This window comes from Athene cunicularia (assembly GCF_003259725.1).
Source record: "Athene cunicularia isolate RWA chromosome 6 unlocalized genomic scaffold, athCun1 chr6_part1, whole genome shotgun sequence".
NCBI classification, from domain to species: domain Eukaryota; kingdom Metazoa; phylum Chordata; class Aves; order Strigiformes; family Strigidae; genus Athene; species Athene cunicularia.
The window spans coordinates 1,206,506-1,233,707 of record NW_020799105.1 but is presented as its reverse complement, the minus strand read 5'-3'; the positions used below and the strand labels follow the sequence as shown (position 1 = coordinate 1,233,707).

Here is a 27,202-nt window from a genome sequence, read left to right as displayed (position 1 = left end):
GCTGTTTCTGTGGGAGGGCCAGGGGTGAAGCTGGATTTGAAAAGGAGCTTTTTAAATAAATTCAGGAAAAATATTGCAAAGATAAATATCAGCCACAGACATGACAGTGCTTTAGCTGATTTACATCTTGTGTACTTTTAGCTGACATACCCTAAAGTTTTCTGGGCAGGAAAGCAAGTACCTGTCACTTTAGGTAATTTACGAGGATACAAAATAGCAGATAATGCAGCCCACCTTTGTTTACCGAAAAGGAGAAGAGCATTTGGCCATTACACACAAAGCTTAACGGAGTTCTCTTCTGATTCAATCCACTTTGTCTTATTTAGCACCTTGAACCAAAGTTAAGTCAGTGTAGATAAAGGGTAAGACAAAGAGACAGTTGGGTCTGGGGAGAGGCTGAGAGTGCCAACACAGGGCTGGTGAATAAATTTATCAGCGAGGGAGAAGAGGAAGAAAACAACGTCTGGATTTGGAAGCCTGGCAAGTTCTCCATTCACTGCTCGACCTGTGTTTAGCAATTCTGATGTGCTACTGAGCAGACAGCTCAGGCTCAGGACGACTACTCTCCCTCAGTCCCTCTTCAGCAGGCAATGAAAGCAGACTCTACTTTGAAAATCTTCCCCCATCATGCAAACTGACACAGGCATGCTTTTCAAAAACCCACAGCCAATCTGTTGATCATTACTTATTTACAAAGGCCTTCGGGCAGAAAGTCCTGTAAAAACCATACTTGATACGGTATACACTAGCTTTTTCTGCTTGTGGAAAAAAGTACCCCTAAGGCTACCTCAAACCATCACTTTCTATTGCACATAAAATGTACCATGTAACACTAAAGTATTTAATATATATGGTATAATATATCTACAGGAAAGGCATTTGTGTAGAAGTATGTTACCCTGTATTTGGTAATTTGATGTTTTGCTGAAGGCTATGACTTGAAAAAGCCTGCACCTAGTACAGAGGACCTGTCATCTCAGTACCCAAGAGCCAATAGAATAAAGAAGTACCCTTAAGCAGCAAAACTTTGACACAGCTTTGAAGCATATGAAAACAGTATAACTCCCCAGAATTATTATTACTCAAGATCAAAGAAATGAGGCATACTTTACATAGCAAACAGGGACAGTGTGCTTGGCTCCAAATGTTTCAGCTCTTTCTCTGTCTCTTTTTATTTCTACTTCCCCATAAGAAGACTGTCCAAAGGTAAGTAAATTGAAAATGATGCTAGGATGACAACTGGCACCATAAAAATGAGAGGCTTGCCAGTATGCTCATTTTATTCTTCCTCATAAACTGTAAACAAGCATGTAAATCAGTGTCATATGGGCAATGCTGAGCTAACAGGAAGGCAGAGAACTTTTAATGATACATTTAACAGGAATAGATGGTCAACAGGAAAAAAAAATAAAAGCCACAGCTGGGCGCGTTTTCCTCTGTAAATCAATCTCACTTTGGTTCTATAGTCTAAACAGATATGAAGACAACTTGCAGAAGTTACATCCTTGAATATGCCCTATATTGCAGTAACAATAAACAAATATAGAAGCTTCTGTAACTGGTCAAAGAAATTTGTCTACTGACTGAAATACAAAGAGGAATACCTAGCTGTATCCAGAATTGCTAAAGCAATAGAATAATTGTCAACAGTAAAAGCCATGAGTGATTTTACATATGGGAAGAACTATATATTCTTTTTTTTTTTTTTCACTTAAACTCTGTGACTGCAGAACAGTTACAGTTATACATACACCCTAACCCCAAACTGCATGAATGAGTCTGTTTATATATGTAAATAAGTTTACATTTTTCAGGGTGTGTATATATATATATATATATGTATATGTATATGTAGTGTAAAAACTCTGTTATGGTATTTAGTTCTGGATACAATTATGGACTGAGGTTCTAGATCGGCTACTTTAGATATGCAAAACCAGAGCAGGATTAGCCTCCTTGTAGAGAAAACTCAACATCTACTATTTGATCCTGTTCTGACTGACTTGAGCAGGCAGAAGCTGCAGCAGAGTGAGACAGAATGCAAAAGCCATATTATTTTAATAGATTACACTTTCTTTTTGCAGTTCTACTTTTAACAAATCTCTTAGAGGTAATGTATCCTATGGAAGGAAACTACATAGTTATACAAAAGTGTACTGGTGTAAAACAATGTACGCAATAGCAACAGGGAAAAATATCACTAACAAGATGATGTTTTCGTCACCCAATTTTAGAGTGTATACTACACTCTTAAAAATCCTCATATTTCATAATTAATGTGCTTTTAGCCTGAGTAAAACTGCATTAGTTTTAAACTTTGCTTTGGCAAGTACATAGATTATTAGACTTTTTTTATCATTCTAAATCAATTAACAGAAATTTGATTTCAATCGACAGGATAAAAGGAAGGTAATATTCAGGTTCATTTTTGATTGTGATGATACATCTCACATATGGCCTTAAGTACAGAAAACAATACTCAGAGGGAATCCAACAAAAAGAGAACTGCCTGAGGCAAACTAACCACATGACTTCCCCTGATTGGTTAGTGCTATCATTAGTGCCACTGCTGTTTAAGAACTACACACGGACAGGACAGGGTGACAGCTAAGACTTTAAAGCCTATGTATTTTTCAAACAGCTTTTCAAACTGTTTTTCATGACAGAATTTTTTTCAGCTCTATCATTAACTGCTGACAAGCTGACAGAATAAATACTTCAGCCTTTCAGAAACCATCTAACAATCTTTTTTTTCCACCCCTTCCCCTTATTTGATGTGGGGGGAGGAGAAGAGGAAGGAAGGAAGAAAGGAGATGAAGAGATGAGTGTCTTACAGTCTTACCTCATCAGTTTGGGTGAGGAGTTGGGTGAATTTCGCATGCCTCCGTTTCGCTGCTTTTTTTTGGGTGATAGTGTTGACGGCTGCTCATCTTCAACTGGAAATATAAGGAACTCATGAGATTAAGTTCTGCTTTAAGTGCAATAAGAAATACAAGTGAGTAGCAAAGAACACACACTCTATGTCCATTCACGCACTGATACTTCATTGCTAACATAGGCCCAACAGTAATAAAAATCAAATACATGTTAGTCGAAGAGATTGGTTTGAAGGAGAAGCAGGGAAGAATACCAGGGTTTTGAACACAGGCGTTCAAATTGATTTCATACTTCAAAAACAAAGGAAGGGAACCACATTCGGGTTATTCTTAAGAGTTATTTTCAGTTAATCTGTGATACAGAAAAGTAGAATTAGTGCTCTGCTATATTCCCAGAAAAATAAAGTACTATTTGCAATACCAACATAACAGCTGCCAGCCTGCTTTTACTAATGAACTAGACACCAGTTGGTTCTTGCTCCTCACATGCCAAACAACAGAGTATTCATGAAGAGATGTAAAATATTCAATGCCTTGATGTTCAATGATTCGGTTAGTCACGAATGTGAACGCAGCCTGCCATTGTGTACAGACCTCCAGCACAAGTTAGACCTCATTGCTCTACCCTTCTCACAAAAGGGAGTTTTAACAGGAGTAAACAGAATGAGGTTGAATGGAAGTGGGGAGACAATACCTGTATAACAGAGGATGCATGTGTTAAGCAATCTTTTAATGAGGATGAGGTGCATTTTCAATGACAGATCAACTTCCAGATGTAAAATCACTTACAGTTTTGCCAATCATAAACTACTGTTGGATAACCTGTATCACAGTACATATTGCTTAAACAAGTGCAGCTGCCTAATAACTCATCTATAAGAATTAACCATCATCTTTACTGTTTCAAGATTGTTACTGCACTTGATAATCTGTGCATAAGGTTTACATGTGCTACCAAAGGGAATTATCTTATGCGAGGAAACTGTTACTTTAAAGCTAAAAGGAAAGTGATTAGCAGCAGTAGTAGATGTATTAAAAGAGCTTAGTACACATTAGCACTGCACAAGCAGAGGCTGGACAAAAAAAATAATCTATTTGCAACAAGCTACAAAGGAAAAACAATAAAAACTGGATATGTCAGCTGCCCTAGACTTATCTGGGTAGAAAGTAAGCAATATCCTTCTGCTATAACCCTCTTCTGGCACTATCTTATTACAGATTGCATTCTAGCCTGTCATGTCTGTCTGTTTGCCCAAGTCTGCTATGGAACTTCATTTTGCCTTGGTCAAGATGGAAGGACTGGTCCCTGAAAAGACAGATGTGCTGTCTTTTTAAATTACCTGGCATCACCTAACACATCAAGGGAATCAAAACAAAGGAAAGCATTGCAAAAGAAAAACAAACAAACAAACAAGTTAACCCCAGAATGAATGCCCCAAAGAGTGGTGTAAAAAGTAGTACTTAAATCAGAGCAATGACCGTGTAATAATGATTTATTTCACTAACTTCACTTCCTTTTCTTCTTGGGTAGCATCCCCAAGGACAAAGCCATTTCCCACTCATTCGACTTTTTTTCCAAGTCAGAGTCCTGTAGTGGAAATGCCTATTGATGATTAGTCAGGTATCATTCTTTGTTTGGCTGAGAGATAAATAAGCCCATAGAAAATTCTAAAAAATATGCTAATTAAAACTTTATTTCTGTACAGTTTGTTCAGATTAAACTAGATTACTTCAGCATTTAGCTATTTGTGACATGAAGTGAATATGCACAGAATTATTTTGCTAGTAATATCTTTCTATTTCTTATTCTAACAAAGTGCAAGTATGTGTGCATTTCAGAACACCCTCTGCAAATCACGATTTTGGAAATGGCCTAGTCTTGTTTTAAACTTGTCTATCAAAAAGTTATTTGCATGCTTTTCCACACAGACAATAGGTTGCTTTCAAGATATGCACTATGCTCTCTTATTCTTCATAGGTTATAAATACTCAGTTCCAATCTGATGAATCCACCACTTAAAAGATCAAAGGAACAAGAACCATGCAGAATGTTCTGTCCAGAAACCAGCTACAACTGATATGTTTTGCTCTCTTGTTAGTAAAAATTCTAAAGTTCACTTAATTTAATCTGCTACCATGGGGTTACAAAATGTCAAGAGATTCAGTATTGCACTGTAAGTAAAGTGCATTGTTATAATATTTTAACAGTTTAAGGAACATATATAGCCATCAGGACCATGTGCAAAATCTTACATTAACAAAAGACAACTGTTTATCATATTATAGCCAAAAATACTTCTGTAAGAAAACACTATCAAAAAAAGTACTTTTCCAAGTTTTCAGCTAGCTAATAAGACTCCTGTCTGATCCTTTCAAATACTGAAAGTTAGTGCAATAAGGATCTTTTGTACTATGTGGTCCAACATTTTTGCTCTCCACCGCTGCCAGGTGATGTTACTCTACTGTCCAATTAAAAACCAAAGTCTTACTAGCAATCATCCGGAATAATAATAATTTGTAGAACTAGATTTCTAGCAGTCTGCACTTATTTTTGGTCTATTTTTTAATCTATAATAAATAAGCTTCCTCTTTTGATATGTGCTTGTCATATTCAAACTGTTGCTACTGTCACCAACTGCCTGGAAAGTCCAAGGTTAATGTGGTTCACTAGTTAATACCTGTTAGCAAAGCCTTCTGAGGGATCTCGATTTGTTGCTAAAGCAATGCCTTGTTTAAGCAAGGAAGCCATTTATTTTCATTGCAGCAATGAAAGGTGATCTATCTTAATCATATCACATTCAAAGAAAATTTTGCTTTCAATTAAAACTGTGCATAGAATTTACAGGGCATGTGCAATTTAGAAACACAGCTCCATAAGAACTGGGGAAAGGAATCCATGAATCTGAAATATGTGAATAGTATAGAATGGACACCATTACCTTCGTTCCCAAAAGTGTTGCAGTGATAACTCACAAGTGACTTCTTAGTAGTAAGTAGGATATAAAAAATATTTAATTATTAATCTACAGATACTCTTATCAATTTCCTGCACATCAAAAGAAATAAAACTAGCAAAATTTTTAGTAAAGCCATAAAATATCATTTTAGTTTCATGGCTCATCTGTCTACATTAATTTAAAAGGGAATCTTAAATTTGCTTGTTCTTATGAAAGACAACCATATTTGAATAATGGGGTGTGATATATGACAAATCTGATGTTATATGTTTGACCTAGTGCTTTTATTGATGAGAATGAGTCCTTATTTTTAGTATTTTTGATGTGTTTATGCTACAGGATTTGTATTAAAATAGTCATATTATATTATGCAGACATTTTTTAGCAGTTTTCAAGAAAACAGCAAATAAATTGAAGAAATCAACACAGAATTTTATATAATCAGAACTCAATCCAGCCTCTACATTCTAATAAAATTCAAGAGCTGGTTTGCACATCCCTAAGCATAACACTTACTGTTGTACAGAACCCACTGCTCACTTGTCTAATAGGCAGAGAGTCTAACAGTTTTGCAGTTCAGGAAGACTCAGTGCTAGAAAAATGTCAGGTGAGTCTAATGAGGCTTCAGATGCTCTGGTTTATGCTGGAGTTTAATTTAAAGTTACACTGATGTTTTAACATGTTTGCTTATTCTTGAGTAAAGAGAATTCATTATTTCAATGACATAACCTCCAGACAATGTTCCATGAATTGATTTAAGATGTGCTGGTAATTTTAACAGCCTAAATGTGGAGCTGAACATCTGTAACAACATATTACTTGATTGTTATCCTCATTTTTTAAGCAAAATAAAGGGAATGTCTTTCAGAAACACCGGACAAGTTCATAACTTTTTTCTTTGTTATTTTGTTACTGTTCTTTAAATAAATCTGTCTCCTTCACTGCCTCTCCTAGGTCACTAGCAGAACAGTTTACAGACACTGTTTTTTAGATCCCAAGAAGAGCTGGAATTTGAAGTAACACCTATGTTACTGGACGTCACATGAACTGGAATACCTGGTAAACTCATTCTGCCTAGCAAGTAAATGCTTCAGAGCAAATAAAACATATGAAAGGCAAAGCACAAACCACCCAGAAACATTAGTTGACTAGCTATCTCGATTAACTTATTAATGACCACATCTGGAGAAACCCAAATATGTAAGCACTTAACAGAGCATTAGTAATGTCATAGTTGCATTGAAAACAGACTGCAAAAACATGCACAAACCAATCTGTATTGCCTTATATATCCAACTATGGGGCTACCTACGGAGATCTTGGTTCAACCCAGGCTTTTGGGAGTGGTAGCGGTATTTTACAGGCAAGCTGAGTGCCCTTTGCAATCTACAGTATGTAGATTTTCCTTGTTCAACAGAACTCAGTAAGTTAAGGTGCAGTAGCGAGGGGTTGTTGGGTAGGAAGAGGCTCCCTTTACGATTATTAACAAGTGGAACAGGTTCCGGGATTCCTTCAGTGGACTTGGCACCAACCAATGCATTAGTAGTTGCATTCTTGAATTGATACGAACATTTGGGGTAACTTGATCTAGCTGCATTCTTTACTTCTAAATAATAAGAAAAAAATTAAATTAATGTCTTTGTATTAAAAAATATTTCAAACCACAGGCATGAATCAATTTTGATATTATGTGGAATTACAGACTTTGAAGCTTAAAGTATTTATACCTGCAGCTTTTTTTTTTTTTTTTAAATGGCTTTTTAATAAAAGAATACTTAAAAAGGGATTATTTCACAATATTATAATCTTTAAGAAATAATCCCATCCTAGGGTAAGTGTATCTGAGGCAACACTTATTTCCCACATGTTGATAAAGGCTTTGAGATTTACTAGCTGTGGAAGATGTTTATTCCTTTGAATCTACTGAAAATGACAGGGAAGGTAGAGCACTCCGCTGCTATTAAAATAAATAAGGAATCATAGAAAAAAGTAAGGTCAACACTTCAAAATTGTGCAAGCATACTTATGGAATTAAACTGATGTTTAGGAACCTACATAGAAGTTCTTAGGTATTCAGAAGTGCTGAATACTGTAAATTTCAGGAGGCCATACATAGCACCTCTGAAAAGAAAGCTGATTTAATTTCCTAAATAAGTATTTAGTTTGAAACTGTGATTCTTAGCATTCAATTTCTAATATATCAAAGCTAATTAAACAAAACTCACATATTAATACTTCTAACAAATGCTATCCTCTGTAAAAGAGAATAATAAAATGTTTTTCTGGTAAAAATATGCCGTAATGATCTTCTCCTAATGCTTGTTTCATTCTGAATAAATATATTATAGAGTACTCTCTAATATACAGAAGGTATATTACTGAGCCACTAAGATCTTATATTCTGTTATGTATTATGAGGTGAGGAGGTTAGGTAGAGAGTAGTTTATGGACTGATAATCTTGCAGCATTACTTCCATATGTTTCAATTGCCTTAAAGTTTCCATGGAAAACTCTGAGTAGACAGTAGCTCCAAATTATCTAGGAGGTCAGCATGGTTTTTGGCATCTTTGTCTAGTTTACCATCAGCTAGAAACACTATCTGATAACAGGAAAGACACATAAATAGCATCCACGTTTGCCCTTTGTGTTCAGCCACAAAATCTGTCTCTCACAAAAAAGGTGATTATATGTAAATTACAAGAGTCATTTGAGTGTACTTTTTAACAAGGTTCAACTAATTGGTAACAAAGCATCCATTTCTACTCAATGACCTCTGAATTGATGGCTTACTACTACTGTGACTGAGGTGGATAGACAAATCAATGAGAACAGAACTAGAGTCTAAATCACAATGTTATTCTGGACTTTGCTAATAGTAGTAATGTGTAAAGTATAATGATGATAATGCATACTCATGAGAGTTCACATAGATTTTAAGTCATTGGAGGATAGCATGTATCTTTGATTAGCAAAACTCCCACAAAAAATGCAGTCTATCATATCGGGTACCTTACTTGAAAATTATCAATCTTATCTCAGAGTTACGGTGTTTTTGTCAAATCTTGTACTTCTATCTTTGATATTCCTCCAGTGAAACAATTTTCAGATGATAAAATATATCTGCAGAACCTGTCTCCCTACACAAGTCACTGATCAAGCACGTATTTGAACACTTCAAAATGCATCAATTCAGTTCTCTTTTTAAACTACAGACAATAATATTAGAGATAATCTTTATAAATCTACATGCCTGCATCGAAGTATCGTCACATACAGTGGTAGATGATCAAAATTGATTAGTAATGCCTCCAATCATGCTGTTTAAGAAACTTCATAACCTTTTTGCAGTCTCTTCTGGAGTTTAAGTTTCAGATACCAGACCTGACTATTTAAGACTAAACTTCCATAACAGTGTATGTCTTATGGCATATTCCATGAAGACATAAGCAAGCTTTCCTAAGATTTTGTGCTTGCAGTGCATGGACCAAAACAAAAATACCTTATCTTTCAGTATGGCTTAACACCTTGAGCTTGGCATCATATATAACAGCATCACATGATCTTCAACACGAAGGCAGACTGAGCTGCTTAAAACATATTCTACTTCCTCTTATTTTCAACAGTGTGGATAGGTACTACCACTGAAAAGCAAAACATTAAACAATGGGGATAACAGAACTGCATTTCTTTGTCAAATTATTCCAGATTTAAAAGTTCTAAGTATGAGTTTCACGCCATGACCTCTAACCTCCTGCCTCTGACAAGAGCTCAGCTGTTTCAGATGAAAATGGAAGAAGTCCCACAGTGGATGACTATGAAACAGCTTGTTCATAGGACAAGGTTTTTTTCTGACTCCAACAGTTTGTAGCTCATGTCTTTTTACTCTATCTTGAAAAGCAAAGATTAGAGTATAATATCAGAATAACCTATCTTTGGTAGAGATTATCTCTTTCTCCATTTTTTACCCCAGAAGAGTCAAAGTGGTTATTTTTAGTATAAATAGCCTGTCAAGTTGTACATGCACACTGTGCCACAAACATGAGCACAACAGGATAGATGTGGAACTACATGTGCAAGCACAGCGGTGCAATTTTGAATACAAAATATTACTGTTCTCTTAGATTAAGCAGTATTATATGATCAGGTGAGAAACACAGGCCATCACGGTCACTTCTGAATATACATACTATAATGTGCAGAACCTAAAACACATGTTTTTCATAGAATCTTGTTGTTCAGCAAAGGCAGTTTCTTTTTATCAATAATTTTTTTTAAAAAATTATTTCAGTGCTTGCAACGCTATGTGGGCCGATTTCCATAGGAAACGTTATCTGGGAAATAAAGATTGCTGTTAATTATATGAAACTAAATGCATCCTTACATACTGTCAGTGTCTCACTACATTTGGCAACCAAACTGTTGGACTTGGGTAATTTGATGTACTACTGTGCAATGTTAAACCACAACCTCCAAATCCACAAGAGTTCTCTTCCAAGTATCTGACGAGTTTAGTACCAGCAAGTCTATTAAAAGAGAACTATTTTCTAGTCATAGTTAGATTAGTTTATCTAATATGACATATGTCTTTATTTTCAATGCAAATGGTCATACGACAAGCATGCTGCCTGTATATTAGAAGTATTCAGGACACTTGACATGTATCCATGAGGCATTGTTATTGTTAATTTAGAGACACATACTGGTGGTCATTTTGAGAGCAAATTCTGAATAGCTTTTTAGAATGGCAAACAATAAGGAAGCAGATAAGAGTACAGTAAGAAATTGCATGTTTACTGTACTACTTTCTAGTTGCACTCTGGGTGAACACTACGTGCTTTTGGTAAATGCTGTACAGAACTTGCCCAAGAAACCTGTCAACATTAGACAGGTAAAAAGTAATGTCTATAAAATGTGAGATATTAATACAATTTATGTAAAGGTATTTAGAAGCTGCATACATTCCTATTCCTTCCCTCAACCCTCAAGAACTCCCTTTCAAACTCCATGAATATATACTTGCCTACAGACTGCATTAGGGAATCACCCCTGTTTCTATTTCTATACATTTTATTTATTATAATGAAGATAATTTGAAATGCAATCTGCAACTCCCCGAACATTTTTAAAACAACCAGTGTAGTTAATCTAATGCCTATGGCAATCTCTATTTATTCTTTGTGAGCATACACTTGCCATAACTTAAAACTGGGCTGAGCTTTAATTTAAATGTAACAAGGCAGAATACCAGTACAGTGCTGTTGACAAAATGGCTGAAACTGGCTTCAGCATGATTTGCCTGTAAGGGAAGATGAAAATGTGTTCTAAAGGAGAAAAAATATCCTGACCAAAACCAGACATTCTAAACAACCACCATCGATACCCACTGCCCCTTTCCTCCTACATGTCTATGAGCTGCTAGGCTTTCAGCACTGTGTTTTGCCAGACACTAGCACAGTGTTTTCCTTCACAGAGAGCCATCAGCCAGAGCTGTCACTTGCAGATACTTCATTTTTGTTTCAGTCTAATTCATACTGTGCCCCCTTAATCTCTGTAGTGAGTCACTGTACAGATATGCCAGATCCAGCACTAGCAGTATAGTGTTTTTAACAGTTAAACTACCTTGGTTTGAAAAAATATTTTATTGTTCCCCCCAATTTAACTGTTCTCTTTCTCCTAAGCATCTTCCCAGATGACCTCTGAAGGAGCAATCACCGTTCTGCAATCTGTCACGTCTTCGGTAAAGCTCAGCTTTCATGTAGTGGGTGAAGACTGCAGCTCTGTATTACTCAATGCAAATAATCAATATGTTGATTGAGCTTTTGGCTACCAGAGTTCTTTGATGGGACTAACAGTGAGCATGACTTCCCTCTTTCAATGACAAGCCTGTTTAGACTTTGCTACCTACCACTCTGTGAATCAGGCAACTGAAAATACCCACAGCAATTCCTCAAACTGTCAGCTATTGCTGTGATTCCACCCAGCACCCCCTGTACAAGACAACAGATTAACCATTAGGCTAGATATGTTGAAAATATACAGCTTCAACCTTTCCCTAGCTAGCTCAGAGCGATGTATAGATGATTATTTCAACCGTCAGCTGCCGCATAGACTTAAACCCCTGCACAATAACTCCTGGATTCATCTGCCCCTTGTCAAACTCACACAGCTTTAGTTTGAGCATACATAGTGTGGCAGTTTCACTGTGGATCTAGAATAATCCAGACGGCTGCTGTCTCTTTGTTAACAGGAAGCTAAAATGATGAGTTTGTAATGCATTTCTTACCAAAGGAAGTTTCAGAAAAGAAAATGTGCCCAATCAGTTGGTGTTGGAATTTAGCATAGTATTGAAATATGGTTTAATTGGAACATTTGTTATTTGTTAGGAAAAAAATGTTATTCTTCCCCTTTAAAAGTCACTTTATGCATATGAACTATTTGTTTTACAAATTCACTAGATTTTCTGATGGTAACCAACGTAACAATATCATTGACTAGAAACTACAATGTGATGGTGCTTGATGAGATACAAGAATGTTAATTTTAGAAACTGCAGAGCAGTGTGTGCTGGGTGCTTGAAATGGCAATTCAAATGGAACAGGACTGCTGTTTTGGTTTCTATGTGCATTACAAACTCAGGAAATTTATTGCACTTAATTGCTTTTTTAATACAAAGTGAAACAGATACTGCATATCTCTACATACTAGTGCCATTAGAAAAGCAGGTGAGGCTCACTGGCTTTCAGTTCCAGTGTATGCCATCTGAAACAGGTAAGAAAACATCAAGATCTGACAATGTCAGGAATGCATCATTTCAGAACATCTTACAAATACTGAATGGTGCTTACATGAGACATTCTCTTTGAAACACTGCAGCCCAAGAAACATTTTTCTTTCTTTTTCTTTGTTTGTCTGGGCTTGCACCTTTTGTCTAAAGACACAGAAAACTGAATGACAAATGCATTGCTTTTTTTTTGTTTTGTTTTGTTTTTTCCTATTGGTATCCAATGCTTAAGTTTTATATCAATAATACATGGTCTTTTAGTCTTAATCCTCCTCACATGTGAAGGATTGAAACTCAGCTACAGATATATTCCTCACCTTTGCTTTTTCTTGAATGCTGTAAAAAGGCAGTTAATAGAAAATGTGGAATATTGTTAGGCTGGATTCTGTTATGTATTCTAGATAGCTGCTCTGATATTATGTGAAAACATGACAAACTTTAAGTTCCTGAACTTCTAGCATTACAGGTGTATGTAGAATGAAAGATAGACTGCAAATGTGTTTGGAAACCCCGCAAACTTTTAACTTGAATCTTTTGGTGAAAAAAAATCCAGGGTATGGTTTTACACTACTAATTTATTTTTAGGGGTAGAGGAACCCCCTAAGGTTACTGTAGAACTTTGATTATTTTTTTTTCTTTTCTCCTTCAGTTTAATTCAAGAGCAAAATTATTACAAATGCTTTACAGAGATACCGGTTGTTATCACCTCTCTATTACTACAACTTCAGCAAGCAAAGTAGTCTAAGGCTGTTCAAATTGTGGTTGATCTAAAAAGTCCATTGAAGTCAGAGAAAACACACTGACTTCAGTGGACTTTAGATCAGGAGTTGTTCATATCTCATGCTTCAGGGTGCAAGCTGAATTGTAACTGGGGCATGAAGAACGCCTTTCCCATATATACTGCATTTTAAAATTGGCTCAGGCAATTTAGAGAAGAAAGGCTTCTGATTTCATGGACCTGGTTTCTTGTTCCTATACAGAAGTATATACACAATGTGACATTACTTGTATGTAACAAGCATCTCACCTTTCCCCTAATAAATGTGCACAGGAGAAAAAAGCTACTTTATTTAATTCCTAATCAATTTCTATTTAGACTAAGTTATAGGTGCACTGAACCTTGAACATCTCTTCTGATTCAGATTTTAGTATTCCCTCATACATTTCTCTTGATTTTTAGTCTCTATTCTCCATTGCCTTCTCAATTTATGATTCACTCTGTAATTGTTTATTCAAGTCATTATATTGTTATTGGAAACCTGTCAAATGAAAATTTAGGAAAAAAGCATCAGTGGACTTTTTTTCAGCTGTCCATTTTACTGTCCAATTGACTTCACCACATGTTGCACCCAGACAGAATACTATTTGGGTAGTATTTTAGGAAAGGGTGAAGAGTGTCTAAATTGTAGAACTTAAAATAGAACATGATCTGTGTTCATGGAGGTCTGTTCTCCAGACAAACACCAAAGTGAAGGCAATAGACTTTGTCTTTTGAGTGCACTTTGAAGAATAAAGAAGCTCCAAGTGTAAATATTCTCCAAGTTACATTTTAAATTATGTTATTTTATTATGACAAGCTGGTCTGCTATCTGAACCCTGAGGAAGAGCAACAGCAAAACGCTACCCCTTGTGTGTCAGAAAAGAGCTGTTCAGACTCTGTGTCCTACTGTGTCACAAGCAGCTCTGATGTCCAATTTTAGAGCTCCAGCTGCTGCGTCTAGCAGAAGCAAAGTACAAAAGGATTGCTCAAAGCCACATGTTAACTTTTTAATAGACTACCTGATGATCCCATGGCTACAAACTGAGGACTGGGAATCTCTTGACTGGGATTTAGTTCTACCACTGATCTGTTACACAGCCTTGGTTTGCTCACTTGCAGTTAATTGCTTTTTAATGGACTTCCTTACTTAGAGCTCTTGCTAAGACTCAAGTGACCAAATTAACTGAAAATGTGGCTGTTATTCACTAATTTTCTCAGACCTACCAAGTATAAGATGGTGAGGTTGCTATCGTTGTTTGAAAAGTACACGTGAAATACATTCTGTAAAAACATACCAAATGTATATCTGATAAGAGTAAATTCTTATTACAGTGTTTGTGTTTTTAGAAATGAAAATGTATCTTTTTAACACCAAGTAACTGTAACATATTTTTTATTTTTATGTTTCTATTGTTGTCATAGACTATCTTTGTCTCAATACATAGCAATCCAAAGTCTATTGTCCTTTGTCCTATGGCCTCAGAGTGGATTTTGACAATAACTGTAAGGGACATAGAGGGAGCATTAGTGAGGGTAGACTGCAGTTGTGTAGTCCTGCCAAACTGTAGGAGGAATTTCTCTTGTTATTACAAAGTAAAGAAAGTTTCTCCTTTGTGACTGAAAGCACTCACAATCTGATCAGTCCTCGCTAAAACCAGTGAAGTTCTCTATGTAGACAAAAAATAATCTCCCATTGAAAAACATAAATTTTGAAAGGCCACTCACCATTGTATCTATTAACATTGCTGTTTACACTCCTTCAGCTCCATTAAATTCAGTGGGAAAATATACAGTGCCTAGAAGTAACTAAAGGAAAAAGTAAGCACAGGAGTCCTTGGTGATTGCTCTGCTCCTTGTGATTAGAAATCTTGTATTTACTGCTCAGATTGTGCTTCTCAGGAAGAGTATTTCAGTGCACAGCAAAGGGATAGCTATATGCTGTCTTCTTTGGAGCAGTACTCCACAAATCTCAGCTAGGTCTTGCTGCAACTGTTTCCCTCCTGAGAACATTACCAAGTATAGATTTAATCCAGCAAAAATCTAATTAGAATTATCATTTTGTTTTTGAGTTCAAAGTGCCAATTTATCTCAACAATTTAAAAATACCCATTTCCAGTGTAATTCCAACCTGCATGTCCTGAAATTTGAAACTGAAATAACCTTTTCTCTATGCTGCTCATGAAAAGTTTAAAAATAAATTTGTAATGAAGGTTTTTTCATTAACACATTCCTGAATAAGACATACTAGGTCCCTCCACCCGTTTCCCTGCCAGTACAGCAATGTTCAGTAAAGAAGAGATTTCCATAATATAAGTATAGAACTTCTTATAAATCTAGCAGACCGTATTTTTAAATTCTACGATTATTTTTTAATTCTTCCTCTGCTCCCCAGTGAGTTGTCTTACTTCTGGAACACACTATTTAAAAGATATTGCTCATTTTGGTCTTTTTTTACTAGATGGTTAAGATGCCACCAGTAAATAGGATTTTGGTCTTACTTTTTAAACTTCTCTACCCCTTTTCACTGTTGTTTACCCTTGTACAAAAGGGTGTAAAAGTGTCTGTGTCTCTGAACATGAAGAACTGAAATCTTGATGTTTAACCCTGGCGTTCTTATTGTCAGTCTTATCTGGCTTTCATCCACATCAGTGGAAAATCTTTCATTTATCAAATGTTAATAGAACCAGGCTCAGTGATCCCCAATACTCTTTCAGGTTCAGTTGTAATATTCCTCTGGGATGGAGGTTGTCACATGACTGTTACCTGTGACATCATAATACCATTTTCTTATGTAAACTGAACATAAACTGCTGTGCATGTTTACATGCACGCTGGTTTGATATACAAGTGCTTACACTGTATATACTTATATGGAAACACTTCTATACAATTAAAACATGTCATCTGAAATATTAGAAGTTGGGTGGTTTTTTTTTAAATAAAATTACTTCCTCACAAAAGTAATACAGAAGTTCTTGGAGGCTTTTCAGTCACTACTTATTTCTAAGCCAGCACTACCACCTGCTGGTTACACGGAGTTTCAAGCCTCTGATGGTTTTTTTGTCTTCAAATCGATGTGTAAGTATAGAACAGTATTTCTCATCTGCTCTTATACACAGAAATGTTATTGCCAGAAGACAGATTTTTAGCACATTGGTTGCAATTTAACGGTACTCTATTACCCGAAGTATGGCTTTCATAAAAGCAGGGAAAGGTAATTGCTGACAAACCAATTCTCATATGTAAAGTACTGTATGTCACAGGGTAAACATACAAATTAATCGAAATTGAACTTATTGTACTAAAGAGTCCATTATTACATATGCTGGTTTTATTACTTACAGATATATAGTTAAATACACTTCACGACACTATGAAATCAGTATAAATTTTTTCTAAGTGGTCCCTACTTTGTTGAGTACGAGAACATACTCCATTCTTGCAAAAGTATGTTTTTCTCTGTACAAATGTATCCAAAAATCAGTATTACCCGGTAAATATACTAATATAAAACCCAACCAAGTTACAAATAACTAAGCCTATATCTACATAATAATAGCAAAACCAATAATAGCAGAAATGAAGATAAAATATAATTCATTACTATGGAAAATTAGGGAAATATAGCACATTATTTCTAGGTAAACAATGGGAAAACAAAAAAAAAAGTAACCACAATAATAATAATAGTTTAAAAAAAAAAGGAAATGTGATGTCTACCTCTGACTATATCTGCAAAAAACCCCACAAAAAATTTAATACATTTCTGCCAAAGTATGCAGTAGTTTGGCTGAAATAGATTGCTATAGGGAAGTAAGGGCTGGCAATTTCATAAGAGTAGAAAATAAATCATAAAGCTAAGAAATCCAGTGGTGATAAATAATAACTATGTCACTTACAACAGTGTTTTGATCTCTAACAGAAAGAGTACTCCAAAGAATGGATGTATTTAGCAAGGGTCATATTTTTCAAATAAACATAAATAGGATCAAAATAACCCCATACAAAATTAAAAAAAAAATGTTATAAATTTCCTGTGATTATTTCTCTAATATACAAAAATACTACACTGGTAACACTGAAATACATGCAGCTGTTAGGGTTGAACTATTCAGAATTATTGTGAGAAGGAAATACATGTCATCTCACATTCACTTCATGTGAAATAAACTATAACAATATAAAAGTATTCAGACTAACAACCAAGAAAGAAAGCAAATAATACTGAATCTACCAAACTAAATTGATAGCCATCTTAAAAAAAAAAGAAAAAAAAAAGAAAAAAAAAATTTGTCCTTTTATTTTTCACTTTGTTACTAAACCTACATATATATGTCAAGCTTTCTTAGTTCACAACAAGTATCAGGCGGATTACCCAAAGAAATCACATCCCATGACGAGGAAGAGCTTTAGATAGAAAACTTCTTCAAAGGTTTCTTCAAAACTTCGTTGTGTCACATACTTCTGATGTCATTAACCAAACCCTGATGAGAATATGGACATTACCAGAGAAAGTGAACTAGCCTAACAGCAGCACCCTCCCTGTCAGTACACAATGCACTGAAACAAGAGCAGAGGAAAGAAGCAATGGAGAATTTTTGAGAGGATTGTTGAAGTGTTGAATTAGCCACTTGGGTTGCTTAGCTATGTTCTGCAGAACACTTGGTGTGTTCAGTGTTATATCAAGGAAATACTTTGTGTGTATAAAATTAAATACAGATGATGTTAATTGTCAAAGCAGGTAGCATGATAAGGAGGAAAGAAGACTGATAAAGAAAAAAAAAAAAAGAAAGGAAAATTCTGCAGAAAGCCATGGAACTGTCAGAATTTGTTATAATTATCAAATATTACACCAATTTCACAACAAAGTCCACAATCACCTGGAGGAGGAAGAACTCTCTCCAACAAAGAGAAAATTGATATAGATCTCTTAAGATTTACAGGTCAGTTACTACCCTGAAAGTAACTATATGAACTACAAATGGCACAGGATGTCAATATATTTGGAAATAGTGTTGCTGCCAGATGTTTTGAGAGTCAGATACTGAAATCATCCAGAAATCCAGTGCTCAGGGGACACTGAGAGCTGTCAAGAAAGTCATCTTCCAAAAGCAAATTGCTTGGAGCTCTACTTCTGAGGATTTTATTTTGTCTTGCTTGAGGAGAAAGAAGAGGGCAGACAAAAGACTCATATGCTAAAGGCAGATTAAAAACAAATGCATATTTTGGCATATTTTATATTCCTCATGGGCAGAATTTAAGGATACTGCTGAGGAAATCTATGGGACCCAAGGGACAACTTCAGGATATTTCTTGAGGAGTATGTGGGCCTTGATTATTGAGGCTGAATATATGTAAGCCTAAAGATACAATTCTAGCATTCCCTCAAGCTACAATTTTAGATGCAAAAGAAGAGCTTAGCTATCTATTTAGCAGGAGAAATACCAGTAAAACTGGATGAATGAGGTGCAGCATTCAGAGATTCAATCAGCCAAACAAAAAGACCATTAAAGCTTGATCAGCTACTAGACACAATAGCACTAGAAATACTGAATTGAAAGAGTATGCATTTTCATTCAAGTAGGAGATAATATTTTCAGGAATTATTCAGAAAAGGAAGAAAGAAAAATAAAAGTTCCAGAGATCATGCTATAACAAAAAATAATGTGGTGGTGATCACAGGGGAGATCTGAAACAAAAATTCAAATAAACTCATGCTTGAAAAGAGGCAAATTTAGTTGTAGGGAGTTCTAAGAATGGCAGAATTATACAGTAATCGCATACTGAAGTGTACAGATATGGCACAGAACTCATACAACACACAGAAGGATCTGGTACCAGTGGGTTAAAATAAAGCCAGTTCCTGCTCTTACAGAATTTCCGACTGACGTAATATCAGACCAGTTTAGACTATGCAATCACAGATACTTGGCTTGAGTCTTCCCTGTCACTGAAAACTGTGTGCTCATTTGCTTCTCTTCCAAATATAACCAAAGTCTTTTGCTGAGTCATATACCTCTCCAGAGTCTAAGATGCCTGTAAGTTGGACTGCTTGTGTGGACGGATCCTGTCAAATAACTACATTACCGATCCCAGTCTCTGCAGATCCTTGCACTACAATTATCACCACAGAATTTGTGCTGAGACTAACATCTGTCCCAAATCTGCTGTTCTGTTGTCTTTTCTCCTTTGTCTGAATGAAGAACTCAATAAATTATATCTTGTTACCCAGGGCAGTGAGATCAAAATATACACAATGAAATTCTTTATAGATGGAGATATATAAATATTAGTTCTTTCCTTGGACAATTCTTCTACAGAACATGAGCTCTTGGTGCAAAAAATACAGCTTTTAAGAACCATGGAAAAATGTAGATCTTTACCAAATGAAAACTAACTTAATTTTCAGCAGATTTTTTTAACATAAAATGAAACAATATATATTTTAGAATATATTTTCATGTCTCAATTTGCACAAAATTTGTCAACAATTAAAATTCAATTGGAATAAGACTCTGAAAATGTGCAATCTCACATAACAGGATAAATATTTTTCTGTGGAATATCAAAAGCAGTTCTTAGCATCCAAGAGTTAGTAAAATGTATTTTGCTATTTTGTTGCTTGCCCTGACATTGGAAAGTTTATTGGCTTTGTTCAGAACCAAGTAAAAGCAGTATTTCATGTCAAAAACAAGACAGGATGCAAAAATGGCTATGAGTCCAATTCTATTAGTGAGAAATATTAGCATGTTATCTGAAAATTTGGGAACTATTTCCCTTATGCTGTAAAGGACACCATGTAGTTCAAGTCAGAAAAGTACATCCTGTTCTATTCAGTGGGTTATATCACTTCTTTTCACCCTTCTGCTACCTCATCATGTGTATTATCACACCCTGCAATTCTAAATAGGATACAGTATCGCTTCTTTGCTGCCATCCATCTTTGACTGACTGATCACAGAGAACCTGACAGTCCTGTTTTGGTACATCTGGAATAAATTTATTAAAGATAAATCTAGAATAAAAAAATCACTGGACAAATGCCTGTTATTGAAACATGCTTTCAGTCTGCAATCATGGATTTTACCTGATGTTACTCATGGAACATAAACAAGCATCTTCTCTAGATAAGGCTCAAAACTTGCAATTGGTTTCCTTCTTTGCTAGAAGAATCTTAGTTCTATTGGCTGATGAAACTTTATCAGCTGGGCAGATGTTTATCTTGACTTCTAAGTTGTTGTCCATATGTCACAACTTCTATTTTTACTAAAAGTCCAAGCAATATTTCCCATATGGGACCATGTAAATACTACAGAAGAGGGGCTAGTTGTAGAATCTAGGTGTACCATCTAAATTGCTAGATGTACACCTACTAGTCCACTCTGACAAGAGTCTGCTCAAGAACAGAACCTCCATTTCTTGTTGCCAGTCTTCCTCCATATCATAACTATGGTGATGTAAAATCTCTCTTCATATTGTCAGAGATGCCGTGTCAGACAACACATAACACCACTGAGTTAGAGTGAAAATAATGTCAGGAACATGGGAATGGAGAAAGCAACACGCTTAGTGCAAGCAAAATATTTTATGCAAGAAAGAATACAGGAAATCCCATGATAAAGATCAAAGACACTATAATGATTTTTTTTATTTCCTTCAGTAGTTCTTAACAGTAAACAACATTTGCATTCCTATTAAAGTTCAGAAGCAACTAGAAACTGCAGATAATTTTATTTTTTTTCCCAGAAATTTAAAATGAGATCCTTCTCTGCTGATGCAGATAAACAGAAGCTATTCATACCCTCTTAGACAGTGTTCCATGTCAAAAACCTCCTTAAATTAGACAACAAGGCAGTTCTAATTTTACCATTCTTACTTTCTGTCACGTACCCCATTTCACTTTCCTTTCCTCCTTGCCATGTATCTATGACCTCATTCAGCAAAGATCAGAAGACATGAAAATTGGCCTCTGCAGGGGAATCACTATGTCTAAAGAACACCCAGGTTTATATTCAATACTTCAAAATTTAAGGATCTCAAAGCACTTCTTAGCACAAGATGTAATATAATATATTAAGAATACAGTATTCTCAGTCTCAGGTGGAAAAAGAACTATATTCATGTAGTAAATCAGTGGCACATCAAGATTGGGATCTTTGCCTTGTGTCATTTTTGTTTCACATTTGCCTAGGTACAATTTCCAGTCAAACTAAAATGTCCACATAAATTCTTAACAAGATGATACTGGCCACATCTTACACAGTAATAACGCCTTTTCCACCCTTCCTTTTCTAAATAATTGTACTGTGCTAACAGGGTTGGAGAAGTATCAGAGAAGCATGTGTGTGTGAGGTTTCCCAAGTCATTTATAGTAAGTGAACCACAGCATTACAACATTCAGTAATATGTAAAGTATCACAAGGAAAGCTACATCACCGTATTCAAAAAAGGAATACTAACAGAAGCTGGTAATTAGTTTCAAACAGTAAAAGTACAACACCTGAACTTTAACCTGTTTTAAAGTATATTATCAACATATTTAAGATCTTACATACTAAAATATATGATTTCTTGAAAACAAATTAAAACTTACATTGCAGGATGGGTGCTTGCTTTGTGGCACTGTGAGAACCACACATGGAGTTATGTGACAACAATTTCCTCTTTTCATGTAGCACGTAAAAAACTCATGAAGTTATGTATCCTAGCATTTACAAATAACCTGTAAAGTTTCTAGGTACTCTGCAGAAAATAAGATGACCCAGAAAAAATTGTCTTGCAAGTTGCCTCTGGCTTCCAGGTTGAATCACTCTGCTGGACCTACACTGAACTTGATAAAATCTGAAGATCTCTAGTTCTAAATTAATAGACTCTCCTAGCTTAGAGTAAGCATTAGGATGGCTTCCTCTGGCTCCAGTTCTAGTAGTATGAATAACATAGTATGTACACTAGTGGTCACACTAGAACTAATGTGACTACTTAACTGATTAAAGGTATGCATATATTAAACATGCGAGGGGTCTCAATGGAATGACCAGATGGTGGAAGCACTGTGCTTGATTTCTTCCTTCTTTCTCCTATTTTTACATCAAATTGCATCAAACCCAATAATATTCCCATACACAATGTAAGCCATGTAACTTGGTTTGGAAGGCTTTTATTCTATTTTTTTTTAATAATAAACTGTATTCCACTTCATATATTCATACTACATGTTTGTCTGCTATGTATTTCAGTAAGCACCTCCTTCTATATATTACAATAACTTCAGATCACACGAAATGTAGAAGACCTAGGCTAGAGGACATCTTTTTCTATAAATCTGAAGGACAAGATTCCAAGTCAGTGAACATTTTTTTTCTAGAATTATGAAAGGAGTCAACCAATAAGGATATGGAATGAAAATAAATAATACAAGGGTGTGAGAAGTGCAGGCATTATGAATCAACTCTTTGTTTTAGTTTGGAAGCAATCTGAAAATAACACAAATTACATGTCAAAATGTATCTGTGATTAGCATAAGATGATAGTTTTCTACTGTTATTGGTTCAATATTAATTTGAGACCTTGCCCGATTACATCAACACAAATTACCTAAGACTCAAAATGGCAATCAACTTGGGGGACCTATCCTGAAAGGTGGTACTAACAACTTCCCAGCATCAATGAGCTTCCGAATCCTGCAGCTGTTTTTAAAAGCTTTCTCCCAAAGGCACATTTAGAACTGAATTAAATGCAATTTTGACTTAATTAACGTTTTAAATGATAATGAATACAATGTAGATTCAGAGACAGCATTTACATTGTGTTATAAAACTGATAAAAATTTAATAACTCTTTGTTAATAAGTTATGTCTCTCCAGACCCATAAAGCCTAAGGCAGTTGGTGCTGTAGTCTAGGGTCTAATCCAGGTTCTTAATGCAGGTGGTATAAGGAAGAAGGAGAGTGACTTGACACTTGACATTTGCTCTAAGCCTGCTCTGGATCAAGCCAGTGCTTGTTCATAAATACTTTATTTCATATAGTAAAGGTCAGAATTTGGGCTCAAGGCAGGGCTATGACAGAAATGCTCAAGCTGAAATCGAGCCAGCTCTGGCATCTGTCGCTTGAAATAGCTCAGAAACAGTAGAGAAGGAGACGTAACTGGCTAGCATCTATCCCACACCAAGGAGATAACAGTAAGAATCTGCTGCCTGGTGGTAAGAAACTGTCATGGTGAGTTTCATGACAACCAGCCACACTCAGGAACTAGAAATGCAAACATAATTTCCATGTCACCTTGCATAAGACCCTCTGCTAAATTCACTCCACAGGATGCAGACAGCATCTTTTCTATCTTATCCGCCACAAAGCAAGCCACTCACTAGTCTCTTCCCTGTGACCCTGCTAAGAATCACTACTCAAGGTAAAGGCCTAAAGGTATTAAATGCAGTCTTCTTGATCTCTCCCTCCCCCACCTTCCCAATTCTTGAAAAGATTTGCTGCTAAACTTAGCAGTGCTCCATCCCATGATGATGTGAGAGTTCACCTCCTTGTTACAGACATCACAAACTGGGAGAGCTCTCTTTCATCAGTCTAGTGGTATATGCATCATAAAACTCACCTGAAAAAGCATGTATTTCGTTATTTATATTTTCTGGTCATGAATGAATGACAATTGTCAGATTGTCTTACTTTTACCATTCTACTATCTGAAAAGGGACAGCTTGGTTTGGCGGGGTTGTTCTGTTTTTTTTCTACTCTTGCATTTCTACATCTCACTATTCAACTATATGGCTCATATAAAAAGAAAGTTGAATAATTTAGAAGCACTCACGTTCCATTAAAATATAGAACAGTAAAAGGGATTAATTTCTGAAGTGTTAAGAGTCGAACTACATACTTGAAATCACCTATTGTAAAATACTGTTTCATGACACTTTTTGTCCCCCTCTGTAATGAATGTCATCTATTCAGTGTTTGAAAAGGAAATACAAAAGTCTCAGTGCACATGAAAAAAAAAGATGGAATAGATACTTGGAGTATTGGGAGGGCATATACCAGCCCACTCTGATCACTGCATTTCTCTCTATGCAGAAAAACATACAGTGCCATCAAGGAGAGTATCACCTGAAGGTCAGCACATCGAGAGTGAGAGAAAGGCAGACAAATCAAAGGGTTGATTCAAGGAAACTACTGTTCCAGCAAGCAGTTCTTAAATGCTAGTGAAGACTGTGATTGCATGTATTGAGACAATTCATCCTATCTTCTTTAGTGGAAACAACTTCATGCATCTTTTTACAATTGCCACAAGGAGAAGATGAAAGAAAGTAGGTTAGCCAGAATTGCAAATATAAACTAATCTTGAAAGTGGAAGAGTAGTTCAGAGACTTTCATTCTCAGAAAAGCAGATCTCATGGTGTCTGACTTCTGATTTGCCAGTACCACAGGCTATGAAGCTGGCTGCAAATATGGCAAATCTCTAGCATATACAAGCATTGACTTCCTGTCAGTGGCTACACCATGAGAATCTCAGCAGAACAGCACACGAATTTCCCATATTGGTATTTTCTTTTTCAATTGTTCCACTTTCTGGTTTTATATGCTTCAAAACCCCATTGGCTCGTTTTGGTAACAGTAGTTTCTTAACAGTAGTTCATTCTGAGAAGGTGGCTAAGGAAGCTGGTGTTCTTCAGTACCCAGTAGCAACACAGACTACAGTAAGATGTACATGCCTTTTTTTTTTTTTTTTTTTTTTTTTTTTTTTTCCCCTAGCTGTATTGGACTTGTATCTTAACTGAATTAGCCAAAATAGTATTTGCTCTGCAAAATTGAACACTAAAATATACACAGGCATCCATTTTTACATTATTTTCAGTAGTTTGAAAGGGGACACATGCAGTCTTGTAGAGGTATATGGAAGAAACATCACAGCCATGTCAATTCTCAGGAACACAATCCTGAATGCATGGAACTGATGCAACTGATATAAAAATCTGTCACCCTAAAAGAAAGAATAATATTTTAAACTTGTTTTACATAAATCAATATACCACCCAACAGCGTATTTCACACAGTTGTTATTTATATTCTCTGTGGGTTTGAATCAACAGGAATTTATTTGGCACTGTGTCTCATTCTAATGTCCCATTTTTATTAATCTAATTTTTAAAAAAAACCAACAGGTAAAACAATATAATGCTGTATCATTCTCCAGTATACAGAGGTGGGGTCATTCCATAGAAGTGAGCTGTAAAAAACATAATCTGATAATAATCACTTGCTTATGACCTTATGATGTCACCCCTGAGGGGCAACATCTGTCCTCCCTTTCTAAGCAGACTCAATTGCTTATTTACTTCTTCAAGTTCTTCTTCTTCAAAGCATTAAAGGTGTGCTATTGGCTTTTTGTGCTGGACAAAGATGAGACAGTGTGACCACAGAGGGATTGGTGGCTTATATTTAAGAGGTGTTTTCGTTGACCTAACTTGTTAAACCACATTGTCAGACATAGCTTCAGTACAGTGTACCAACCTTGCTTCAACAGCTATCCTTATTCAAGCTACCCAAAATGTTCATCTAATCTTGCAGAATGTAATTTTAGATCCTTTGAGAAAGACTCAGCAGCTAACTTGTCTGTTCAGCATAAACCACGTGATGGCACTAGAAGACCAGCTAGAACATACAGTTCTAAACTGGGCTTGGCACACAGGTAGGTACATGCTTTGGCTACTTTCAGAACTTAAGCTTTCTCCAGCTTGTCTTAGCATGGTCTGTCTTTCCACATAAGATGGCTAGGAATTTGGGCTGAACCCTGAATTAAAAATATAATGATAATTAGTCTTGTCGTTTGTCTCTGTAGACCCCTGATATTCACCAAAGTCAAAGTCTATTAGAACTATTAGAGCATGCCAAAGCATGTTTTCTCACAAGCTAAATTAGATATGCCTGGGCCTAGTATCAAGAATGCCCTTGGGATTTTAGTTTCCCATGGCAGTGGGCATAGCAACAAGTTTAGAAAAGGTTGAACTTTTGATGTCCCTGAGAAGCACAGCTGTATGGTGATACAGAAACACAGAAATCAAATGGTTCAGGTTAAGATTCTGTCTGTATCAATTAATCATATGCCTAGTACTCCCCAAGATTTGGCACAGACCTAAGCAGAACAAGACACTTATTAGTAACATAATTTCTTTGTATAAACCACGCAAGGTTTTCCAGTGGCTACGTGCCTCTGCTCATTCTAATTCACTTGAGTCTCCAGTGCAAAAAATGCTTGGACTATTTGACTGTGTTCATGTAACAATTTACCAAAAGCAGCTAAACCTGAAAAGGTGTATAGACACAAAATAATTTAAATTCTATTTCCTTATGTTTAGAAAGATCATATCCTTTTCTTTTCTTTTTCTTTTTTTTTTTTTTCCCCCCAGACAACTGCCTATAAACTCAAAAGCCATTTTAACGTAATTATATTTAATCAAAATATGATTTTCATTTGCTGGAAGTACATGCAACAATATAATAACAGAGAAACTTATTCACAGTGGAAAATATATTGCAAGTGTTACTTTCTCTACATATTATACAATTAGTACACTAAATCCTGTGTACATCATTGAATATGTAAACTGATATCTTCTATGCAACATCAGATTCTTACAAACAGTATTAATTCTCACAAAAGCAACTCATTGTTTCAAGAAGTTTAATACAATGCTCTGTGATTTTATTTACCTTGGAAAAAAGCCTGCTTTTAAAACCAAAAGTAGAAAAGAAAGCAAAAAGCAAAAAGCAAAAAGGGAAAGGGAGAAAGGGAGAAAGGGGGAAAGGGGGAAAGGGGGAAAGGGG

General features: G+C 35.7%; 1 protein-coding gene across 31 annotated transcripts in view; it reads right to left on the bottom strand.

The window, feature by feature from the left end:
- KCNMA1 (potassium calcium-activated channel subfamily M alpha 1) overlaps nucleotides 1–27,202 on the bottom strand; it is a 529,533-nt gene that overhangs the window by 64,019 nt on the left and 438,312 nt on the right. For all 31 annotated transcript variants that reach the window (XM_026850996.1, XM_026850999.1, XM_026851000.1 and 28 more), the window contains one exon: nucleotides 2,843–2,936. In XM_026850996.1, the coding sequence (XP_026706797.1) occupies nucleotides 2,843–2,936 (94 nt within the window). The remainder of the gene's footprint in view (nucleotides 1–2,842; nucleotides 2,937–27,202) is intronic.